The sequence below is a fragment of the Phyllopteryx taeniolatus genome, chromosome 19 (assembly GCF_024500385.1).
Source record: "Phyllopteryx taeniolatus isolate TA_2022b chromosome 19, UOR_Ptae_1.2, whole genome shotgun sequence".
Lineage (NCBI taxonomy): Eukaryota > Metazoa > Chordata > Actinopteri > Syngnathiformes > Syngnathidae > Phyllopteryx > Phyllopteryx taeniolatus.
In genome coordinates, this window is record NC_084520.1 from 17,915,390 (window position 1) to 17,937,391 (window position 22,002).

General features: G+C 45.5%; 1 protein-coding gene across 9 annotated transcripts in view; it reads right to left on the bottom strand.

Moving 5' to 3' along the window:
* Positions 1-22,002, bottom strand: part of pald1a (phosphatase domain containing paladin 1a) — a 48,150-nt gene that overhangs the window by 18,520 nt on the left and 7,628 nt on the right. Inside the window, exons 1-18 of one of the 9 annotated variants that reach the window (XM_061756513.1) lie at positions 21,676-21,798; positions 18,272-18,307; positions 7,885-8,070; positions 6,826-6,928; positions 5,726-5,908; positions 5,476-5,637; positions 4,889-5,049; positions 4,731-4,806; positions 4,412-4,566; positions 3,982-4,084; positions 3,805-3,909; positions 3,507-3,602; positions 3,295-3,429; positions 2,846-2,962; positions 2,541-2,720; positions 1,542-1,739; positions 1,319-1,459; positions 1,170-1,241 (exon numbers count right to left, since the gene is read on the bottom strand). In XM_061756513.1, the coding sequence (XP_061612497.1) occupies positions 1,170-1,241; positions 1,319-1,459; positions 1,542-1,739; positions 2,541-2,720; positions 2,846-2,962; positions 3,295-3,429; positions 3,507-3,602; positions 3,805-3,909; positions 3,982-4,084; positions 4,412-4,566; positions 4,731-4,806; positions 4,889-5,049; positions 5,476-5,637; positions 5,726-5,908; positions 6,826-6,928; positions 7,885-8,057 (2,160 nt within the window). In that variant the 5' untranslated portion in view covers positions 8,058-8,070; positions 18,272-18,307; positions 21,676-21,798. The other 8 variants (XM_061756508.1, XM_061756510.1, XM_061756515.1 and 5 more) reach the window with 8 other exon arrangements.

The following is a 22,002-nucleotide window of genomic DNA, read 5'->3' on the forward strand; positions in this document are numbered from 1 at the left end:
CCGTCGATTATTTGCAGATTGCTGCTACTTGTGGCGTTTAGTAATCAAACTTAGCACGGCCCACAAAAAGGTTATGAGAAAAAGATCAATTGTTGAAACACGCATCGAACAAAATAAATACATAACATCATTGCAAATAGACTGCACGTACTGTTGTTTTCATGTACATGAATGTGCCTTTAAGAGGCGGGGCTTGTTGGGGGTGACGTGACGCTGGCGAGTCTGCATGCGAGTGTCTGAGCGTGAGCAGTTGTCGACACCAGCTCTTGCGTGAATGTGCTGCGAGTGCCTGTGTGCGCGTATGTGTTCTATTCACAGACGGGCTTCGTGCGGCTCCGAGACGCTGCTGGCGGGCTTCGTTAAAGATGAATCGCTTTCATCAAGCCGCGGCAGCGGGGGGGGGGAAACATTTACCACACAGAAACCAATATCTTGACATATATCCATTCCACAGCAAGACAAATATGCGAATACACAGCTCTGCGGGGGGGGGAAAGAACTGGCAATCTTTCAGTTGTCTCCAATTAAATGCTCTAATTGACAAAAATCGTTTTGGGAATTTGGGAGTCAATAAAACTAATATAGCAAAATCAGACGACTCATCGTTTTGCAGTGGTCTGCTTTTTTCACAGCTGTATATGAATACATTGGAATAATAATAATAATAAACGTGGGGCGGGGGAGCAGTTAAGCACCTTAGAATAAAACTAAGACAAACTAATGTAATGTATTTTTTCAAGGAAAACTATGAGAAATAAAATTACATTTTTGAAAAAAATAAAGATTTTTATATGAGGACAGTTGTAACTTTTATAAGAATTAAAGTGGAAAAAAAGGGGAGATTCTTTTAGGGGAAAAAATAATAATTTTTATGAGTCATAATTTTTCCCCAAATTATTTTTACGAGACAAAAGTCTGTATTTTAGCAGGTTGCGTTTTTGTGCAAACAATATTACAAGAAAAGTTTTCATTAAAAAAAGTCCTTTAAAAAAAGAAAAAAAATCAACCCCCGATTTTCCCATGAAACAAGTTGCAATTATTACAGTGAACAAAAATAACCTAATTAATTAATTAATTAAAAAAAAAAAAAAATCCTTTTACAGATGAAAATCTGGTCATTTAACAGCCATGATATTAGCAGGGAAAAAAGTGTGCAAAGAAAAATCTACCTGAAACTCTCCTTTTGTGTACTTGGCATCAGGGACGCTGACGATCTCGTCTTCGGCAAACTCCGGAAAGCCCTGCGGGCGACAAACAACTCGTATTCGGATTCGGCTTCGACGCGATGCAGAAATAGGATGGCGGCGCGGCGCCGTACGTTGAAGTGCCACAGAGTCAGCACGGAGACCACCGTGGCCGTGGTGGTCCTGCCTTTGCCGTCGGAGCAGTTGAAGACGAAGGCCGAGCGCGAGTCCTCGGCCAGGGAGCTCTTCATGGCGTCCAGCAGCTCGTCGAAATCCTGCGCCGCGCACATCCCTTTGATCTATACGTTCAAGTTTGTCGCAGAGGATGTTCGCTTTTAGTCGCCCGTCGGCGCTCACCTCCTCGCGTGGGGCGGCGCAGTCGGGCAGAGGGACGCGCTTGTAGGCGAGCGCCGGCGTGGCCTTCTTGTGCTGCGCAAAGATCTCCTGCGGCGTGAGGACGCTCTTCAAAATCTTCATCTGCTTCTCCTGCTCCAGCGTCACCTCCAACCACTTCTGGGCGCGCAGGATCTCCTCCTTCAGGCAGCTCTCCAGTTTCTATGGCAAAAAATTCCCCCCCCAAAAAAAAAAAAATTAATAAACAGTCAAAGTGGGTTGGGCCAAGGAACATTTCATTCACTTTACTGTACTTTAGTTTGGTAGCGTGCGGGCAGAGTTTTCTAAATTGTCCCGAACGATTTTACCGTGATCCCTCACTATGACAATGTTCACCTATTACAGTCCCACCAGATCACAAGATTTAAAAACAAAAAAAACGTATATGTTTACAATGTATTTGAAAAGTGTAATACAGTAATAAAATAAAATGTTCTCTATTTCATGCTTGCACATTTCTTCTTTAAATGAGTGTGTTTCAAAGATGTTTTAATAGGTTTAAATGTTTAGTGTCAAAAGGGGTATTTCAATGCTTAAACTAGAACACAAATATTTGTATTATTTCTTCAGTAAATTTGATCCTTGCACATTTTCTGTTTGCAATGTGTTACATTGTGTTTAAAAACTGCATTTTAATAAGTTTAAATGTTTTAAAAGGCCAGTTTTTCTATTGTTTCTTTTTTAAGGATGAAACTATCAAAAAATGATTCCATTGCAAAATACCTTCCATATATTTCATGCTTGCACATTTTGGTTGTTTTGTGTTTTAATAAGATTACACGCGCTTAAAGCGTGTGCTTGGGGGAGTATTTTAATGCTTAAACTACAGCCCAAAAATGTTTTTTGATTTAGAGAAAAACAAATTTCGAATTTCAGGATGAAAGAATGACATTCGGGCTATTTTTGTTGCCGTCAGTCGTCCTCAAGAGGTAAGCAAACGTTTGCGGTTTCCGTCCTCTTGACCTCAATGACGTGCGGGTCTGACGTCGGGACGGCGATGTGCTGATCCAAGCGCGAGGGCTCCCTGGGCGTGAAGATCTGCCCGTTAGCTTCTAAGACCAGCTCCTCCTGCAGGTTGACCCACAGAACGCGGTTGTGCTGGCGCTTCTCGTCCGTCAGGTGGGCCAGCACGGCTCCGGCGGCCTGCGCACATTTCAGAAATTAAACGAAATCGACAATACAGCACGAAACACTTGATGAGTTTTCAGTGTTCTAAGGCGAACCACGACACGATAAGATACGGCTCCGAGGGGTGAATTGCGCCGCACCTCAGATGTGGGCTGCGCCATCCCGTAGACGGGCATTTTGGGCACGCGTCGGAAGTTGAGCGCCTTCATCTCCTTGGCGGTTCTCAGGACGTCGGGCGCCAAATACTCGCCCGCCACCTGCACAGACCGCAAGCCACACATTTAGCAGCCAACCTTTTTAATGTATAAAATTAAGAATTTCTTTTGGGGGGGGGGAAATTAAGACTTCTCCTCCCAAAAGTCAATTTTTTTAAAGACTTGTTCTTATAAAATTTTTAAAAAAATGGAAATTTAAGAGTTGTAAAAATTGAAAATAAGAGTATTTTCTTTTAAAAATGTATTTTTTTCTCTCCAAAAAACAACTTTTCAAAACGTCTCTTACTGTGAGTCGGGTCACTCAGAAGTCAAAGCGCCATTTTACCAACCGAGTAACGAGGAAAAGCTACCTGGAGGACGTAAGCGCAACTCACCAGGACTCTGGCTCCTCTGGTGACCAGCTGGGGCGGCGCCGACAGCTCGGAAAGGTCCATACGAGCCAGCAGGCGGTAGAGCCAAGTGTGGCGGCACATCCACTGGCTGAAGTTGGACACGAAGGCGAGCGGGTACTGCAAGGCGCCGCACCGACATTAGCGGCCGGCCGATATCGAGCGCTCGCTCCGATCGAGTCGTGACCGACACTCACCTGCTCGTGGAGGTACGCGTTAAACACGATCAGGTAGAAGTAGCGCTCCAAGCTCTGCCGGGTTCTGTTGCGGAAGTACTCTTTGGTGCTGTTCCCCTAACAGGCAACAGAAGAATACCTATAATAAATATTTGTCAGTCCTCCGGTGGCTTATTAACTCATTCACTGCCGTGGAGGTTCAGATTTGTCAAGTGGAATCCAAACATTGACTGCCACCGACGTATATATTCGTCGACGACATTTTTCAATGGGAAGGCGTGCAAAAGGCTCTCTCAAGAAAATGGAGAAAAGCGCCAACCTGAATCTGATAATCATCTCCGATGCCCTCCAGCTTGCTTTTGTTCTCGTAGATTGCGTCTTTGATGTTGTGCATTTCCGCGCACAGCGCGATGGCCCGGTCCACCTGAGGAGAAACGCACCGCGTCACAATTGCGCCCACGCACCTTCCCACACGGAATCCCGGGCGAGAAATCACCTCCTCCGTGACTTGCTGTCCATTCGGCAGCTTGGCGATCAGAGTCTGGATGATGCGGAAAACCGGTCTGGGCTCTGGAGGTGCCTCGGCCACCTCCTCAAGTCTGCAAAATACGTGACACAATAGTGTGCAAATACCATGTTCCCCCGCATAGTCACGGTTCAGCATTTGCAATTTCAGCTATTTTTGGGGGAGCCTATGATTTGCAATTTTTTGCTCACGCCAAAGCCACGTCACACAGAAAAAGAAATATTGCTTTGGCGCCATCCGGTGGCATTTTGGTGCCGAGCACCTATTTGGAACTGTGGTGGGGAGCTTCTTTTCGTATATAACAAATAAAATAAAATAAAATGTACAAAAAAAAGCGACATGGCGGATGCGTGGAAATTGAAGTGCATCACATGAGTGGATCGTGCTCACGTGGACTTACGCAGGCGGGCGTGAGTCGCCCCGGAGTCGGTTGATGGCCAGGGCGCCGAGGATCATGGCCAGGTTGGTGCGGCCGACGCCTACCTGGCAGCTGAAGAGCAGAGCGGGCGGCTCCGCCGGCGGCGCCGCGCGGCGCAGGGACAAGCTGGGGCGCTCCTGGGGAGGGCGGACATGGAGAGAAGTCAGTCCCGCGAGTGGGGCCGGTCCAAACATTTGGGCCAGGGCTCGGTCCCCATCAGTTTATGGGTCATTTTCTAATAGTCAAGGTAGAAGTGAGACGCAGTAACTTTGCAAACTAAGGACGGTACAGTTGGACTCACCCTGAGTATATTTACAAAAGCATCAAAGTCTTCCTCCAACGGTGCGCCCTCTACAGGTAGCGGTAATCTGTAATAGCTGGAACGAAAAGCGTAACACGCGTGGTCGGTCATTTTTCCGAGCCGACCGAGCGTCGGCCCAAAGGAGCGGCGGAGAGCACCTGTAGGTCGGCATGGTGAACACGGGCCGCTTGTAAACCTCCTCGGTCACGTGGATGTCCTCCTCGCACGTGATCAGCATCTTCTGAGGCTCGTCTTTCAGGTACTCGATGTCGTTGTAGACGTAGTAGACGTTTTCGTTGAGCTTGGCGAAGTCGTGGAGCTGCGCAGCGAAGAGCAAAAAAGTAGGGCGGTGCCATGAGAGACGAGTGACGCGACTTAAAGAGTTTACGAGACGCAAGCCGCCGTCCGCTGAAGCAACACGTGTAGACGTGCAATATATTGTGTATATACATGTATTCTTTATCCTCTGCGAAAAATCAATATTACTGCCGTACTGAGACCATCTCCATGTACAGTATTATCCTATGTTGGTATTATACTGCCCCCAGGTGGACAAGGGAAAGAACCAGAAGGAGCAGCACGATGTCCAATGAATTGAAGTTAATTTGTTTGTATTCTATTAAATTATGTCATATCATCATATAACGTGCTCTTTATCCTATTAAAAAACGTATTTTGGGACGCTGCGTGAAATTGGTATGTCCTGGCGAGCCCAGTTAACTGGATGAGCGGCCATAAAAGTCACCTCCTTCCTGACGGTCAGCTCCAGCGCTTCCACCGGCTCCTTTTCCAGGCCGTGGAGGTTCTCGTGGAGGTTCTCCTTCCTCCTGGGGGTGTACGGAACAAAATCGTCGCCTTTGTGTAGGAAGACCACCGGCTCCTCTCGCACGCAGATGAATATCACCTCCTAACAAAAACAAAAAAACCCATCACGTAAGCGTAATTGAAATTAAAGGCCACCCCTCGAGGAGTGAGGGCTAACACGGCAGGCCGACCTGGTGTCCTTGCGCTCGGAGCCTCTGCAGGACCCGCCTGAAGCCGCTCAGGCTGGGCTGACCCATCCCGTAGAGCGGGTACGACGATCCCTTCACCCGGCGGAAGTTGGGCGCCCCGAAGGAGCTCGCCGTGCTGAGGACGTCGGCTTTTCCGTACACGTCCTGGACCATGAAGTACTCGCCCTGGAAGGAAACGGCAGAGCTATTCGATCAATAACAACCTCATTGTATAAATTAACTCGTTGCCACTCAGCCAACAGAATAATAACTTTGCGTTGAACTAAACAGGCCCACATTTCACCGGGGGATAAATATAAGTTTAGAAAACGGCACCACTTCAGTGGACTAAATCATCTTTGTGACACTTTTGTGTGGCGGGTGACATTTCCCCGATGTAAAATATGTGACTTGGCTCAAGACAGGTTGGGGAAACACTGCGTGCTGCCATCTAGTGGCACTGATTTCATTCACCCTGCAAGAGAGCGGCAAGGAATCTGTTGGCAGAAGGGAACAACATGGCAGCGGTCGTCGAGTTCAAGCGCATCGTCACCATCGCGATGCTCTTTAACGTTGGCACTGATGTCCACGAAATTGCAGGGTGGGAAATGCGTTAACGAGCAGCTTTGCCTTCCTTTTGAGCTTTCTTTCCCATGAAAGTGCACAAAAACGCTATTTCGGACGCTTCTCGTATGCTACGACTTCAATTTAAGTCATCCAAACTGTGCACAGTAGAACGATGACGATTTCGAGGGGACACATTGGAAAATTTACGCTGTCGTGATTTTTAGTTTATGATCAATATTTTCTGACGCCGACTGTTTGGACTCTTGAACAAATGATTGTACACCATGAAGTGATAGCTTTGAATGTTTCAAAGTGAAGAATCGGAGGACAACCTTCATGTTTCGTGTGTGTGAAGAGAAAGCAAACCCGAGTGTGAAAGGATGTCGTGAAGATAGCGTGAAGGTGAACTGGCTTATCTTTGCACGCGAGGCTTGAGGGCGCCGCGCCAGCAGATGCCAAGTCCTGATCATAAAAATGGACCGCCACCTCAAAAAAACGGCGCATGGCCATGTTATTTGTGTGCGTGCGTACTTTACCTGCACCAGGTAATGCTCGGGCATGGCGTCCGATATCCGTCCAACTTTGTAGTTGCTCTTGCGGATATCATCGTGAATCTGAAATTCCTGCTTGCAATTATACCTGTGAGTGCGCACACACACACACACACGAGAGCACATCAGCACATACATGAAGACACAAACAACAAACACACAAACAAGAAAACAGCCGCGCACAAACCACACACACAAACACACAGGAATACACAAACACAGGAAGACACACAAACTCACAATACGTGAAGACACACAATAAACATGCAAAGACACGCGCATGCGCACGCACACAAGCACAATCACAGACAGGAATACACAAACACAGGAAGACACACAAACACACATTACGTGAAGACACACACCAACATGCAAAGACACGTGCATGCGCGCGGACACACACACAGTGGCAACATGGTGAGAGAGGTCAATTCAATTATCAGCCACTGTTTACAAAAGCCTGCGCTGACAAATGAGATGATAAGAGTGGCAAACGCTGAGGGGGGTTACGCCACCAAAGGTGGGCACAGCGCCAAGGGGTGGGGGGAAAGACAGAGAATATCGAAAACAGCACATCTACAATCACCAACACAAAGTAATGTAGCAACGGTAGCGAATTTAATACAGCCTACCATCGCTCGTCATTTTGAACAAATGTTAACAAAAGAAAGAAGGCCGCTCGACACGCGGAGTGGCTAAAGGGTTAGCCAGTTGACGGTCAGCCGACTCGACACTCTCATTCGCTGACGCCCACGTCACTCACCAGGACAAGCCCCGCCTTTTAAACCCATACACACTCAAAGTCACAGATACCACAATAGCGACCCTAACTGGACCCAAATAATACCCGTTTTTATTATCATCAATTTGTATCTTGTGACTGGATGAATCGAGGGGCTAATCGGTAGAATACACGCTTTCAAAAATACTGGATGACTGCAGCCCAAGTTACGACGCCAAGAGGTGGGCGGGGGTTACCCCTCCACAGTGATCAAAGAGCTTTGGCACCCAAGGCACAGAAGGCGCATTCGGGGAGGGACTTACGTGATGACCACAGGTGCGACCTTGTTGGTGATAATGGACTTGGCCTTGCTGTTGTGGACGTTGACCGTGTGAAAGGGGCTCGTGCCGAGTGACGGCCTGCCGTCGGCCATCCCGTCGCCGTGGATGCTTTCAGGCGGCGGCGGCGGCGGCGCTGCGCTGGCAGTCGTACCCATGCTCCACCCGCAGCTGTGGGGGCACACGGCAAACGCGCTCACAAACCAAGTACAACTTTGGACACGAGCCAAACAACGGCAGCATGCTAACATGTAACAAGGGGGGGGCACAACATACAATTTTTTCATTTTTTTTTAAAACAAATTAATGCATCTCTGACTCATATGTTCAGTTTTCCATCCATCCATCCATTTTCCGTACCGCTCATGCTCACGCGGGTCGCGGGCGTGCTGGAGCCTATCCCAGCTAGCTTCGGGCGAGAGGCGGGGTACACCCTGAACTGGTCGGCAGCCAATCGCAGGGAAATTATGTTCATCCGTATGATTAAACCCAGAGAAAAACATTTGTGGTGGTTTGTTGATGTTAAAACTTCGGAACATTTCAAATGCTTTATGAAAATACACTTAGTTTTTCAAGATACGTTTTATAACAATACTCACGGGCCTATATTATCCTCTACAAAAACGACTAATATTAGTGCCGATCTGAGGAGCTGAGACAGTCTCGGTGAACATTACATCTGTACGACTGTATTCTGCTGCCACCGGGTGGCCAAAGCATGCACACCAGAAGGAGCAGCACAATGGCCATTGAATTGATGCAACAAATGTGGCAAAAACTGTGTATTCATTTTATTGCTGTATTTGTATTTATAAAGTACAATATTATAGCGTGCTATTTTCTCCATAAAAAATGCATGACAAACTTTTTTGGGGGGGTTGGGGGCTGGAATTCATGGCACTTCCATGGATTAATAGCATTTCCATTTCCACTTCCAAGAGGCATCCATTTTATTTTCCCATTATCTATTAAAAAAAAATTATTTATGGAAGTTAAAACATGTTAATGCTGGGGGGGGGAACAAAAACAAAACAACAGTATAAAAGCCTGTGTTTGGTTTCAGGAGAAATAAACCATTTCCCAGAAGGGGAGAAAACAAAGTCCCAAAAGTGAAACTTGATTTAAATAACATCATTTGCCTTTTCTTTATATTGAAGGAGGGGGGGGGGGGGGGGAATGAAATCGGAAATTGGATTACTGTGAAACAAAATCGATATTTGTTTTTAAAGGCATGCTGCCGAGTCCGACTTGAAAACCAGAACCGACGGCGCACTGAGCTCAACGCGACCGAGTAGACGGGCATGTCCGCCGAGATCGAAGCACTTCTCTGTGGCGTCCACTTTCGAATTGTGAACTTGAGACGAGCGGTGGGCGAGTGACCGCTCCTCTCCTCTCCTCTCCTCTCCTCTTTGTTGAGTCTTGAGCTGAGTGGGCCGGTCCCGACTGGAGCACATCCAAGTCCACAAGGACCCGCTATTCCTTTAGGTTTGCTACCCCCCCCCCCCTTCTGAAGAAATTGTTACAATCCAATATCTTTAAGCCAGAAACTTTCCACAAGTTCCCGTTCCATAAAAGGAAGTCAAGCATTCTCGTTCCCAAAATCTATTTAGATCTTCACCACACACCAAAAGCATCTTCACCCCTTGAATTTAGCATCAGCCTACCGCAAGGAGAAAAAAAACAAAACAAGCAAAAGCCTTCGCAAAGCAGCAGTTCTCAGTGCAATGTGTCGTCTTACGGGCGGGCGGACTGGAAACTTGCACTTCCAGAGCTTTGTCTGCGCTGCTTGTTGTCCGCCATGGTCCAAAAGGAGTGTGAGAACTTGGCAGGGCGTCCCGACGGAAACCTCTGCTCGCGCCAGCCCGCCCGCCCGCCCGCCTCCCCGGCGTCGGGGGAAGACGGCCCCCTTGCGGGGATCCCAAAATGCCCCGGCCCTCGGCACGGAGCTTTCAGTCGTCGTCGTCCTCAGCGCCGAGGCCGCCGGTCTTTGGGACGGGGGCGGTAGTGAGGTGGGGGAGGGGGCATGGAACGGTGGTACATCTGCTGGCCAGATGGCTAATGTTCAAGTCACTTTGGCGCTGGCCGCTTGTACACGAGATGAGACGACGTTCCGGCCGGACCCCGTCACTTAACACAATCAACGCAAACGGCGGAAGCCGGAGAAGCACAGCCAAACTTGGGCACACTTTCAAGCACATCTGCTCAACGCATTTGGAAAATGTTACATTCATGACAAAAGCTCAAAAAGTCCGAAAAGAAAACGACATTAATCCCCAGCATATTCGTGGTTCGCTATTGACCAGCAGAACGTATGGCCAAATATTTGCTGAAAAACTCCATTTGCGTTTTGGGGGATTTTTCAAAAAGACCCGAAGATGCCATAGGATGCTGCCCAAAAAAGTAGTACTGTACAATAATTGGTGTCAAGGAAGTACAGTTGCATTCTAACAAAGTCGTTCGATGTTTTTTCTTTCTGTTGAGAGCCAAAATGGGAGTTGTGAGCGGACTTCGGCTACACCGACACGCCGGCAAAGTGGAGAAAAACTCAAATCTGTCGCTGATGCACTTTCAGCTGTTTATTGAATGGGGAAAAACAGTCAAAACACGCAAATACAAATTTAAAAACTCACAAGGAAAACTCATTTCGGTGAAAGAAAAGACTTTTTAGTCACATTTAAAACAAGCAAGCGAATGAACAGCTACATCCAAAATTATTAGCACAGTAAGGACTGATCGTAAGACGCGATGTACTGCATTAGTAGTGCTGTAAACCTCATTTTTGTTGCGGAAGATCATGTGATACAAGACGGCATTTTTGATTGGCCGTTACTGCGCATCTGCGACATCGGAACGCCGCACACCTGCGATTAAAAACCAGCTGCCGACCCGTCGGCCACTCATGAAACCTCGTCGCAGAATCCCGCAAACCGCACGACGACGGCCTGAACAGTTCCAAAATCCTACGAGGTCTGGCCGTCTAAACGTGCCGACTTGACCGCAGCGAACCCAGCATGCCACGGCCCGACTCGGCGAGCGCGGCAGCCGGGGCGGAGGCCCGCCCGGCAGAAAATAGCCCCGAGTCGTAAACATCCTCCTGAAGGGCCCATGGAGGCAACTTGTCAGAGAGGCACTTTGTCCCCACAAGTCAACCGAGGCCTCACAGGGCCAATAAAAAGCCAGATTTTAAAAAGAAAAAAAAGAAAAGAAAAGAAAAGCATCGCTGTGGCACAGGGATGGCGAAACGTTTTCCTACCGAGGGTCACGTACGGAAAAACGGAAGGAAGAGGGGCCCCGCTTGACCTTGTTTTTATCAAACATGCTAAAATCAATTCAATATGCTGGTGGTAAACTCATGTCAAGAAAAAACTAAATCCCAGCCTGGTGTCGCTGGTGGCAAAGCAACAAAGTTCTTAATCAGCATCTCTGAGTACCCTCCAAAAACCCTCCCTAAAATAAATGCATCATCATCATCTGTAGTAGCAGTGGGATATCTAAAAAAAAAAAAAGAATTCGACTTATATATGTAAATTTATGTTTGCATTTATCTTCTCATCTGGGCTTGGGACTGGCAGTATTGGGACACTGACCGGGAATCCAACTCGCGCAGCGCAAACACTCCAATTTATGTCAAGTATTCAATTGAAAAATCACGACAAATGTTCCCTGGACACGGAAAATATGTCTAGTCAATTTGACACAGCGCAAATAATAAGTGTTCTCAACAACCCTGCCAAATTCGAATGATGAAAAAAAAAATAAAGAAATATATAAAATAAGGCTTCAAAAACAGAGAACAAAATTTTAAACAAAGCCATGCTCTCCGCTCTCAAACGCTGTAGGCGTGTCCGCCGAATGCGCTGAACCCACGCCCTGCTAAACTGTCAATCAAATACTTCTACGACCTGCAAAAATAGATGCTACTTCGTCTAGTATCCACACGAAACTATATCCTCTTAAAGACTGCGGTGGCTTGAGCATATGCCGCTGAGTCGTCGCGGGGCTTTTGACAATGAGGCGCTCTAAAGCGACCCTGCCGGCTGAAGTCACAAGTCCACGCGTTGGCTGTCATGCCGCACTTTTATTTCCGTTTTTAAATTCCCACTCGCTATTCCGCCTTCTCACCGCGACGTGCACACACTCACGGCCAACGACGAGGCGATCTAAAGCGGCCACGCCAGCGAATTATCCGAGGTGAAGATGGACTGTATTCGTAGCTTGCTAGCTAACTGCAGGGCGCAGTTGTGCCAGGTAAATGCTAACGCGATGAAAGCGCAAAGTTCTGATATAGCGGGGGCGGGGGGATTCACGCCTAAGTGGAAGTGCGTCACAAAGCCCAGTTTTACCGCCCCCCCCCGGAAAAAAATAAAATAAAAAATAATCTGGAAAACATAACTACATAGATCTCAGTCTTTGCATGGATAATTAATTGCAATACAAATCTTTGAGCCCATTTTACAGGGTCTTTAACCTTGAGACGCCGGCTGTGTTTAATTTTGGAGAAAAAAAAAACCAGCGGGCCACAGATGGCCCACGGGGCGTACTTTGGACACCCGCTGTGATCCGGCATTGTCCCTGTCGAATGACAAGTCCACGACTGGTGGGAGAAAACCATGGCGACCCGACCCTCCCGCCAGCGTGGCCCCATTCAGGGCCGCCCCATTGAAATTCCGCCAGCGTGCCAACCTCGGCGCGGCGTCGCCTCACGCACAAAAGGCGCGCGCGGCAGGAAGGAGCTCGCAGCTGCAGGATGCGCTCGCCCGCCGCCGGCACGAGGAAGGATGCGCCGGCGCTTCCGCCAAACGCTCTTTGCGCACAACTTCCCATCCCGAGAATGCGTGAAAAGTCCTCATTCGGGACGACGTGATCTTCGAGCGAGGCGCCGACAACCGAGGTTTCGGAAACGAACGGCAATTTATGGGAATGAACGGGAATAAAGCAGGAATTTACAAAACTGAAGGTTTGACTGCCAGCTGTTTCAGAATGTTTTGACTGACCTTTTGAGACCCTCGGAAGATGACGGTCTCTGACAATAGAAGCCTCGCAAAAGAAAGAAAGATTCATAATCAAAAACACGGCTTCCTGACCATAAAGCGGAGGAAACAAGCTTTGTGTGAGAAGAAACATGTCGAGCAGAACAGCGACTTTGTCAAATATTGTCATTTTTGGGACACCTCAAACTATAAAACAACAACAACAAGAGTGAAAAAGGGGCTTTTAACTGCTGAATAATTACTCATTTACAGATGTACAAGTAAGAAACGTGCCGGCTTGAACTGAGTCTTTTATTTTCCGTGCTGTTCGCCATTTACTCCATGAACTGCGTCATCGTTTCTCATGATATAATCTAATCGTAATCTGTTCATACCATACATTTACATTCTCTGTTTGAGCGCGAGTCGCCTAAACTTGTCCGACTTCCGACGTGTTGGCATTTCTCTTCTTTATAATCGCCGCGACGAGCAGAGCTTGACCGCCATCTTCCGCAAAAAAAGCTGCGCTGATCTCAAATCCAGAACGATGCAACAGCGCCATCTACGGGGATCTTTTCAAATTTCACAGGCAAGCTGGGCGAGACCCTCTTCCGCACCGAAACGTACTCGACAAATATATTCGTCGGGAGCAGTAAATGTTTGGCTTCCGCTTGCTCAACATGAACGTCCGCGGGAATGAAGGAGTTCGAAACGCACGACCGCTCCGGCATCTTCTATACAGTTTACACTTGCAATTTTTGTTTGTGTTAAAATACATTTTCAATGCGTTCAAAAAGAGTCTTTTCCTCCGTTTCATATTTTTAAAGCATGTGGCAGAGGTCAAACTATTCATTGATTATTATGATTATTACGACTATTTATTTATGTTATGCTCTCTCTAGATCGCAAATTTGCACCGACTGCGGTCACGTGTGGAACGAGATGAATGGGGTTCGCTCTATTTAAAAAGTCCCTTTCGGATAACTTAAGTCAAGTCACGTGACTGGAGTCTCCCACTTCCTTTTCTCACGTAAACATTGCATACGCTTCAATCGAAGCATTTCAAATAACTGCGCTCGCGAGCCCACTTTGTGACTTCACGCCGAGGAAGTGTCGGCACACCTCGACAGGAAGCGCTCGCTCGTACTCGCTTTGCGACATCCTCTCGGAGGTCGGGCGCGCGCGTCGCGCACGGCCTGCTCGCGGCTAGCGTCGCGCAGGACGTTGCGAGTTCCTGCGTCCGAATACGGACGCCGTAAGGAAATGAGCTCAGTGCTTCTTTCTCCGCTCTGGAGAGGAGCCGGTGACGCATTGTTTCCATTGTTTTTGCAAGTCCAAATGCGATTTTGCACGGCCACAACGACAAATCCACTTGCTAGGCAAAAGGAGAGAGGGGGGGGGGGGGAGAAACCCAAACAAACTAGTAAAAACTATGCTAGTGCTATGAATATGACATAAATCATGTGGTAGCGCTTCCGCCTGCTTTCCTGACAGCCCAATGACAAGCTACTAAAAAAAGGCTTTGGCGATTCGACATTTAAATCGCTGCCTGTAATTTATTTGACCTTAAGTCGGCCAGTTCTTCGCCCTATCATTTCGGAGCTGCAGTCATTCCACTTGGGGTTTTTTTTTTTTGCCTCCTCGACTGAGCACAACGTTCTGCTGGCCACCGCAGCCACTGAGTGGGAACCGCGCACGGACAAGTCAGCCGAGCGGAGCACGACGCCTCGGGTGGGCAAAGTAGGACCCTGGGGGGGGGGGCAGCTTTTGAGTCCGGCCCGCAGAGCGTTTACATTAGCAGGAATCCTCCAATATTTATGACATTCATTTTTTCCCTAAAAGTGGTACGCTAAGATATACTTTTTTTTTAAATAAATTGTGTAATTGTTCATTTATAAATTAAGTATATCATAAAATAAAATAAAATAAAAAAGGGTATACTGTACATAATTTTTTTAAATTCTAATGCATGATCAATTTAGTGTTTACAACACTAGAAATATTTCAATATCACATACCGACATTTTATTTTCCTCAACTGGACAGGTTATTTAGTGCAAAACATAAAATTTTAAATTCAATTGTAAAATGTGCAACTTTACATATACTGCGCATTTAATATTTTCTTTTTTAATTATTGGTTAATTTATTTAGTGTAGATAAAATGAAAAATACTCAAACAAAAAACATACATTCAATTATTTTTTGAATTGCTTAATTTAGTGTAAATAACAAATATTAAAATTAAATAATTTCTAATATATAGCTACAATTTTAACTTATCAAATTTATTTAGCGCAAAAAAATGGTAAATGAACATTTACATGAACAGTACATTTTATACATTACATTTTTTAAAAAGGGTTAATATATTCAGTCATAAAATTACAAAGTATTAAAATGAACAATTTTATATATACACACATTCTAAAAAATATATTTTCATTAAATAATTGGTTACAAAAAATATCTAAAAACACTAGCATGAATGATTAAATCATTCAAATAAACAATTAGACGTGCACTTTTCTAAATGACCTTGCCTGCCCGTTCCAAAAATCTACCGAGCACAAAAGTTTGCCCGGCCTCACACGACCCCGTCGGTGACTTGTGTTCGTTCAGGTCTTCGGTCTTAGTGAAGCGCGCCCAAACCGGGAAGCATCGGGACCGTACCTAGCACTCAGCTGCCGAGTCCACCGTTCGAGAGTCGACTGAGAAACGGAGTCGAAAAAAATGGTGCGATTAAAAAATTCAATAAGACAAAAACAGCCGAGCGGCTCTCGACGCGGGGCGGACGGCTTTCGCTGTCAGTCGCACATCCTTGCCGGCACGTCTCCCCGATCGCCGCGCACGTCAGGAGGCCTCTTTGCATCCCGTCGAGTGACGACAAATCCCTCGGCACATTTTGATTTTATTTGTATTTTTTATTTTTTGCAGTGTGCAGGAGGTGCATGTGCGGTGTGAGGAGCATGTGCTCTACGTAAAAGAGGATGTGGGGGCGGACCCGGACGAGTGGCTTACTCATCATCTCCGCCGCTGCTGGCCAATCGCGACCAGCGCAACCTCCTGCCTCCCACACACACACACACACACACACACACACACACACACACGACAGACCTTTTAAAAAAAAAAAACAACTCAAAACGCAATTAAACCAGTGGTTCTTAAACTTTTCACACAATACCACCCAAAAAAAAAAACTTAGTTCTCCAAGTACCGCCATCGTGAACAACATCAAGATACAGTAGCGTAATAGGCCCAAGCGTTCATCAAAAATTAAGAGTGAATTTTATATTATCGTAAGCAACAGTAATATTATGCATAGTTTTAACAGTAACACCGCACTCAAATATAGGAGAAAAATTTAACTACAAATGTTGCATCAGGTAATATAATGTAATACAGTTTTTCCTCACCTTTCAGTTTTCGCAGTCTCACTGTATGGCCGATTTTTAAATCGTACATTTCTAATTTTATATCGCAGATTTTTCACTCCAGTATATCACGGCGGGATTTTGTGATGGTTTTCCTCCAATGACCAAGACTACAGACCCGTGATGTGATTGGTGAGGCACTGACTGGAACTCGATGAAGCTCAACTCAACACTGCCGCATGCTGGTTGTGGCACCGTTTTTATATGAGTCTGTTAAACGTCAGGAAGTGCAGTGCATGTGTGATAAAACGTTGGTGATGTCATGAGGAAACACCAATGTCTCTTGTGTGAAGCCACGGACCAATCACAGCCTGCCTGACTGGATGTGCACGTGGTCTTTTGAAGCATCCTGCGAGCGATGACTCAACGTGACTCGGGGCCGCGCTTCCGATGCATTTCAACAGGAAATATGAATATTCAGCTATTTTCATGATGAACCGTGAAAATTATTGGATTGAAAAGGAAAATCGATGTAAAGCACTGACCAGAGAACGAAAATGGAACCATTTAATGTAATCATAAGGTTTCGTTTACTATTCACATGCAGTGGAAAGGAAAGCCCACCAGGGGGCAGACTCACGTAGCAACAAGCACGAGCCAAGAGGTAAGACTGCATCAAACAGAAATAAATAAAGTGCAACGTGTGTCTACTGCAAAGCAGAGCTGTCTTACACAACTGCACATCCACAGTAAACATCTTTAGCTAATTTAATATACGCTACCACCGTCAGTTACAACGAATTGTAAACCCTCCACAGGTGTTTAAGCATAGACACAGCTGGTGCCCTTTCAACCGCTTTGTTGACCAAACAGGAACAAAACCAACATGTACCAAGCACAAACCGGCTAACAGTTAGCCAATTAACAGCCAGCCAACGCTACACTCTCATTCGCTGACTCCCACTGCCCCGCATTTTAAAGCCGCACACACTACAGTATAGAATGTGAGGATGGCGACCCCAAGTGGACAAAAATACTAACTGCATATTTTGTAATGGTATTATGCATAAAGCTTTAAAACATGAATTAATAGCGATTGTTTTTTATGGTTGTTTACTGTAATGTTTGTCCTCAAATTTGGGAGCAAACCATAGTTGCCGAGGTGCTTTTCAGCCATTTTTTGAACACCAGGAGAACGGTAGCATACATTACATTACTTTATTTTTGTTCAAATACATTTACAATGTGTTTAGAGAATGTCATTTCATCAGTTAAAAAATGTGTTGGAGGCATTAATCTATACTAAATAATAATAATTAAAAACACATATTTTCACCTATTGTGGGTGGGCCTGACAAATCGTCCATGATAAACATGTAACAGTATGATGAGGCGATTATAAATGTGTGCGCGCGTGCATATATATTTTTTTCTTTTAAATTCTCCATGTATATGGTTTCACAGTCTGAGGATAACTATATCCACATTGTGGCTCGCAACAAAAAAACACCCTTGAAAAACGTTCAAACCCCAGAAGAACTTTTGCGGCCACCAGGCAACCAAACGGGGGTTGACGAGCGCATACAGACGACATCACGTAAGCCTAATTCACTACGACGCTCTAATCAGTCCATTCATTAGCGGTCGACGCACGCCATGTTGGAGGCAAACGCCGCTCACAGCTGGGCAAATAAGCGGCCTTTAAGCTGCTGCTTGAAAGTAGCTGGGATCCATTTATCATGCAGAGAGAGTCTCGTTTCATCTGCAGATGTGCGGGAACACAACATCCCACCCCCCCTCCCCACAGATAGCCATGCCACCGAAGACGACAACGTGGGAACATTCTTGCTCAACAGTCTGACAATGCCGTCCATTTCGAAAGAAAAAAAATTAAAGCTGCCACACCTGTTCCTTCCTTCCGGGCCAAAACTCTTGCAGCAGCAGCTGAGGCGGGCTGCGCTCCCGTCGGAGACCGACATATCACGCCACACACAAAACCAGGTCTGGCGTAGTACCAGGACTGACCTGTGAGAGGCAGCACGGCACCTCTGGGCATCCAGGCTACCGGGAAATACAAAGAAGAAGAAAGAGTCGTAGTAAAAAAAAAAAAAAAAAAAAAAAAAGAGAGCTTATCATCATGTTAGGCGCCAGGGCACTCCAAGAGGACAGAACGCGACATGACCGACCGCTGACGTGAAACGCAAACCCTTTTTATTTCAGACAGGAAATTAAAATGTCTTATAAAAGGATTTGATTTGGTACTTGGTTTGAACCACTCCTGCACTTGACTTATAGCCACAAAAACGGTATCATTCTTCTTAACGCACCTGCCAAGATATCGATCGGATCAGTACACAGTATCGGCACATACTCAAAATCAAGTGACTCGGACTCGGGTGCAAAAAAAAATCCCTACCTTTTCACCCAAGCGTTTTAGTGGTGGTAAACATCTTTAAAATGTTGTCCTAAAGCATTGCCAGTACAGTTAATAAAGGTTTTGCGATTATGTCCTATAAGAAAACAAAACAAATCAAAATGAAAAGATTCCACTGACTGGACTGTCGAGACTCTCTGGACAGTTTAGGTTCTTGACTTCCACAACGGGTCGGCGGAAAACAGGCAAAAAAAGGGCTTGTGTCCCGTCCCTAACCGCCTGACAGAAACATCCTCTTTTGCGAAATGGCTCACGTCTCAGAAAAGGAACCAGTGGAGGGAACAGACAGTACAGCATGTGGAAATCAACAGTAACCAAAAATAAAAAAGCACAATCGTCTAACACAAATTTCAACCAACTGAATAATATGCAAGGGTTAAAAATTAGCGTAGCTGCAGTAGGTGTAACGATTAATCATCGACTAATCGGTTATCAAATTAATCGCAAACAATTTTTTTAACATCGATTAGAGACCTTGTTTAACTTAAAATTGTCCAAATCCTCAGAATTTCAGCCTCAACAATAAATAATTATATCTGTAATAATAATAATAATAATAATAAAGTACTTATATTTATTATAACAAAGCACACTTCCATCAAAGTAAGACATTTGCAAACATCTGCTTTTACTTTGGAAAACGAACATTTTTGCTGATTTTCTGACGGACGTTACAGAAAAAAATGAACTGAATCATCATCAATTTGTGCATTTTTTGTCACTCCCAGCTGAAGTTTACTCTTAAAAAAATACAAATAAATAAATTCATTAAAAAAATAAACGTAAAAGAAAGAATTACATGTTTCGTATTCAAAGCAACCACATCCGTTTTTTGATTGATTGATTTATTTTGGAAATGACATCATCTGTAAGCCATTTTCATGGTAATGTTTTCAGATGAGCTGGAATGATATTAGTGTTTTGGAATCATAGTTTGTAGTGTATTTACAGTTTAACGAAAAACTAGAGACAAATATAAATCTATTTTTCATGGGGTGGTGTCTACTATTTAGGGAATGTGGCAAAGGTTCACTGTACCTATGCCTATAGATTTTTTTTGGGATTTTTGATTTTTTATTTTTTTTTAAACACACATCATAAAGTAAACAACTGTTAGAGGTCTTGGGCACGATTTAACCTTGAGCGACATGATCAATATATGAATGATCTTCGGCTCCACGTTTCACGGCGCTCGATGAGCGAATGAAGCATCTGCTCAAGATCAAGAAGGAATCGAACGCTTCATCATGTGTGACGGACGGCACTCGTCAGGGGCACTTTCACACTCGCCATCTTGATTAATTGCAGTTTGAGGCGCCGGTTTCTGTCATTAACCCCGCCCCCCTTCTCCCTTGCCCCCCCGCGGACATGAGGAAAAGTGATATGCAGAGTCCCAACCGCAACGGCCCACAGACACTTGTTGGGAGCGTTGTCGTGGGAACGCAGACATAAGAAGATTGCATGACACAATACAGCGCCATCTTTGACGGAGTTACAAAAGAAGCAATGTCGCTGGCTCATGGACGCTTGCAAAGGGTGCAACATTTGGGGTAAATTCCATGAACGTCACGCCCTGACTTCATACGTCACGTTGCGTGAATGCTGCAATTTGCGTCGGGGGTGAACGCGGCACACGTCACTCTATTTATATATTGGACTGTACTCTTATTATATGACTAAATATGGTCAATTTCATATTTTTTCACGAATTGTTACTAATGGTTCAGTGGCTACATGCTTTGTCATTTTGAGCAATTCTAGTCGAAAATAGCGTACCAGCAAATTTAAGTTTCTTGGAAACTTCAACTGAGAAGTGTCGTAAAACTCCTCATTACGTCGCCTCAATTAAAAACAAGAATATATTTTGCGTCGATACATTTGAGTAGGCTTGTTTTGTTCATCGAATAGCTGTAACGCTTCGTTGCAGGAAGAGGTTTACGTTCATTTCCACCACAAGTCTACTCAAGTCGTCATTTCTCTTTGTTTTGATTTGTTTTTTATTGCATCACATGGCTTTGGACTTCTGAAAGAGTTTGTTAACAGTCGTTAGCGTTTGTTAAGTATTAAAGCCTTTTTCTCTCGCCAGAGGCTCGGCGGGAGCGTCGACTTTAATGGACACGGTTGGCGGCGGCGGCGGCGGCGATGTGCCCGTACCATTTGAATCAAAGACAGTGTCATCAATTAGCGATCGAACATGATTATGGGGAGGGGTTGATGATGTTGGTGCGCAACAATTTATGACAACAATATACGGTACATAGTTAACGATGTATTGTTTGGTAACTCTGGAAAAATGCCTTTTTTTTTTTTCCCTCTTAAAAAGTCAATGTTTGAAGATTCGAGGATTCCGTCCGAAAGGGAAGATTGTATCGATATCTGATGTTGCTGTATCGAGATATTACTATTTTTATCGACTGCGTAATTCACATTATGGCGACAATATTCCGATAAATCCAATTAATAGGTAATCTTGATAAAATAACAATGAATGGATTGTTAGACAGCTCTCCCCCCCCCCAAAAAAAATAAATAGGTGACCAAAAGAAACACTGAACCATTTTTTTTAAAAATGTCTTTATATCAAAACTGTTGAAATGGCAATAGTTGTACTTGGAATTTGAGAATGACACTGTCAGTAGTTGAAATGATCAAATAAAATGTTCACGTTATTCAAACACTCTGTGCAAATATCAAAATCAGATGACGTGATCATCTCGCGGTGGTCTGTACCTTTTCTTTTGGAGTGGGGGTTGGGGTGCCCCTGTGCCCCCCACCCCTCTCCCCCTTTATCCGCACTCTTGTGTCAAGAAATGGCGTTTTTGTGACCGTCGACGGTTGCAAAACAATGAAAACAAGGAGTTAGCTGGGAGAGGCTAAGGAGGCGTTAGCATCCTCGTGGCGAGACGCTAAGAAGCAGAAGCGATCTTGTGTCAGCCTCCCCGGAGACCCCAACGACCACCAAATGTCCCCCCAAAACAACAAGAAGCCAACTCACCATCGCAGCTCGCGGCGCGCCGGAAACGCTCCACAAACGAAAACGAGCACGTTGGGGGCCAAGGGAGCCAGGAACGGGATGGAGCCGGTGGCTGCCGTTTTGCCCTTCACGCGAAAGCTTTCATTGAGTTTTTTTTTTGTTTTTTTGTTTTTTTTTTTTGGAGGGGGGGGGGGGGGGGGGGGGGGCTTTTTTCTTTCTCGGGGAAATTGACCAAGAGGGGCGGGGGAGGAGAGGGGGGGGGGGGGGGGGGGGTGTGAATATCAGGCGCTTGCTCCGGGGAGTACGCGCGAGACTCGGATTGCGCATGCGCGGAAAACAGGCGTGAAA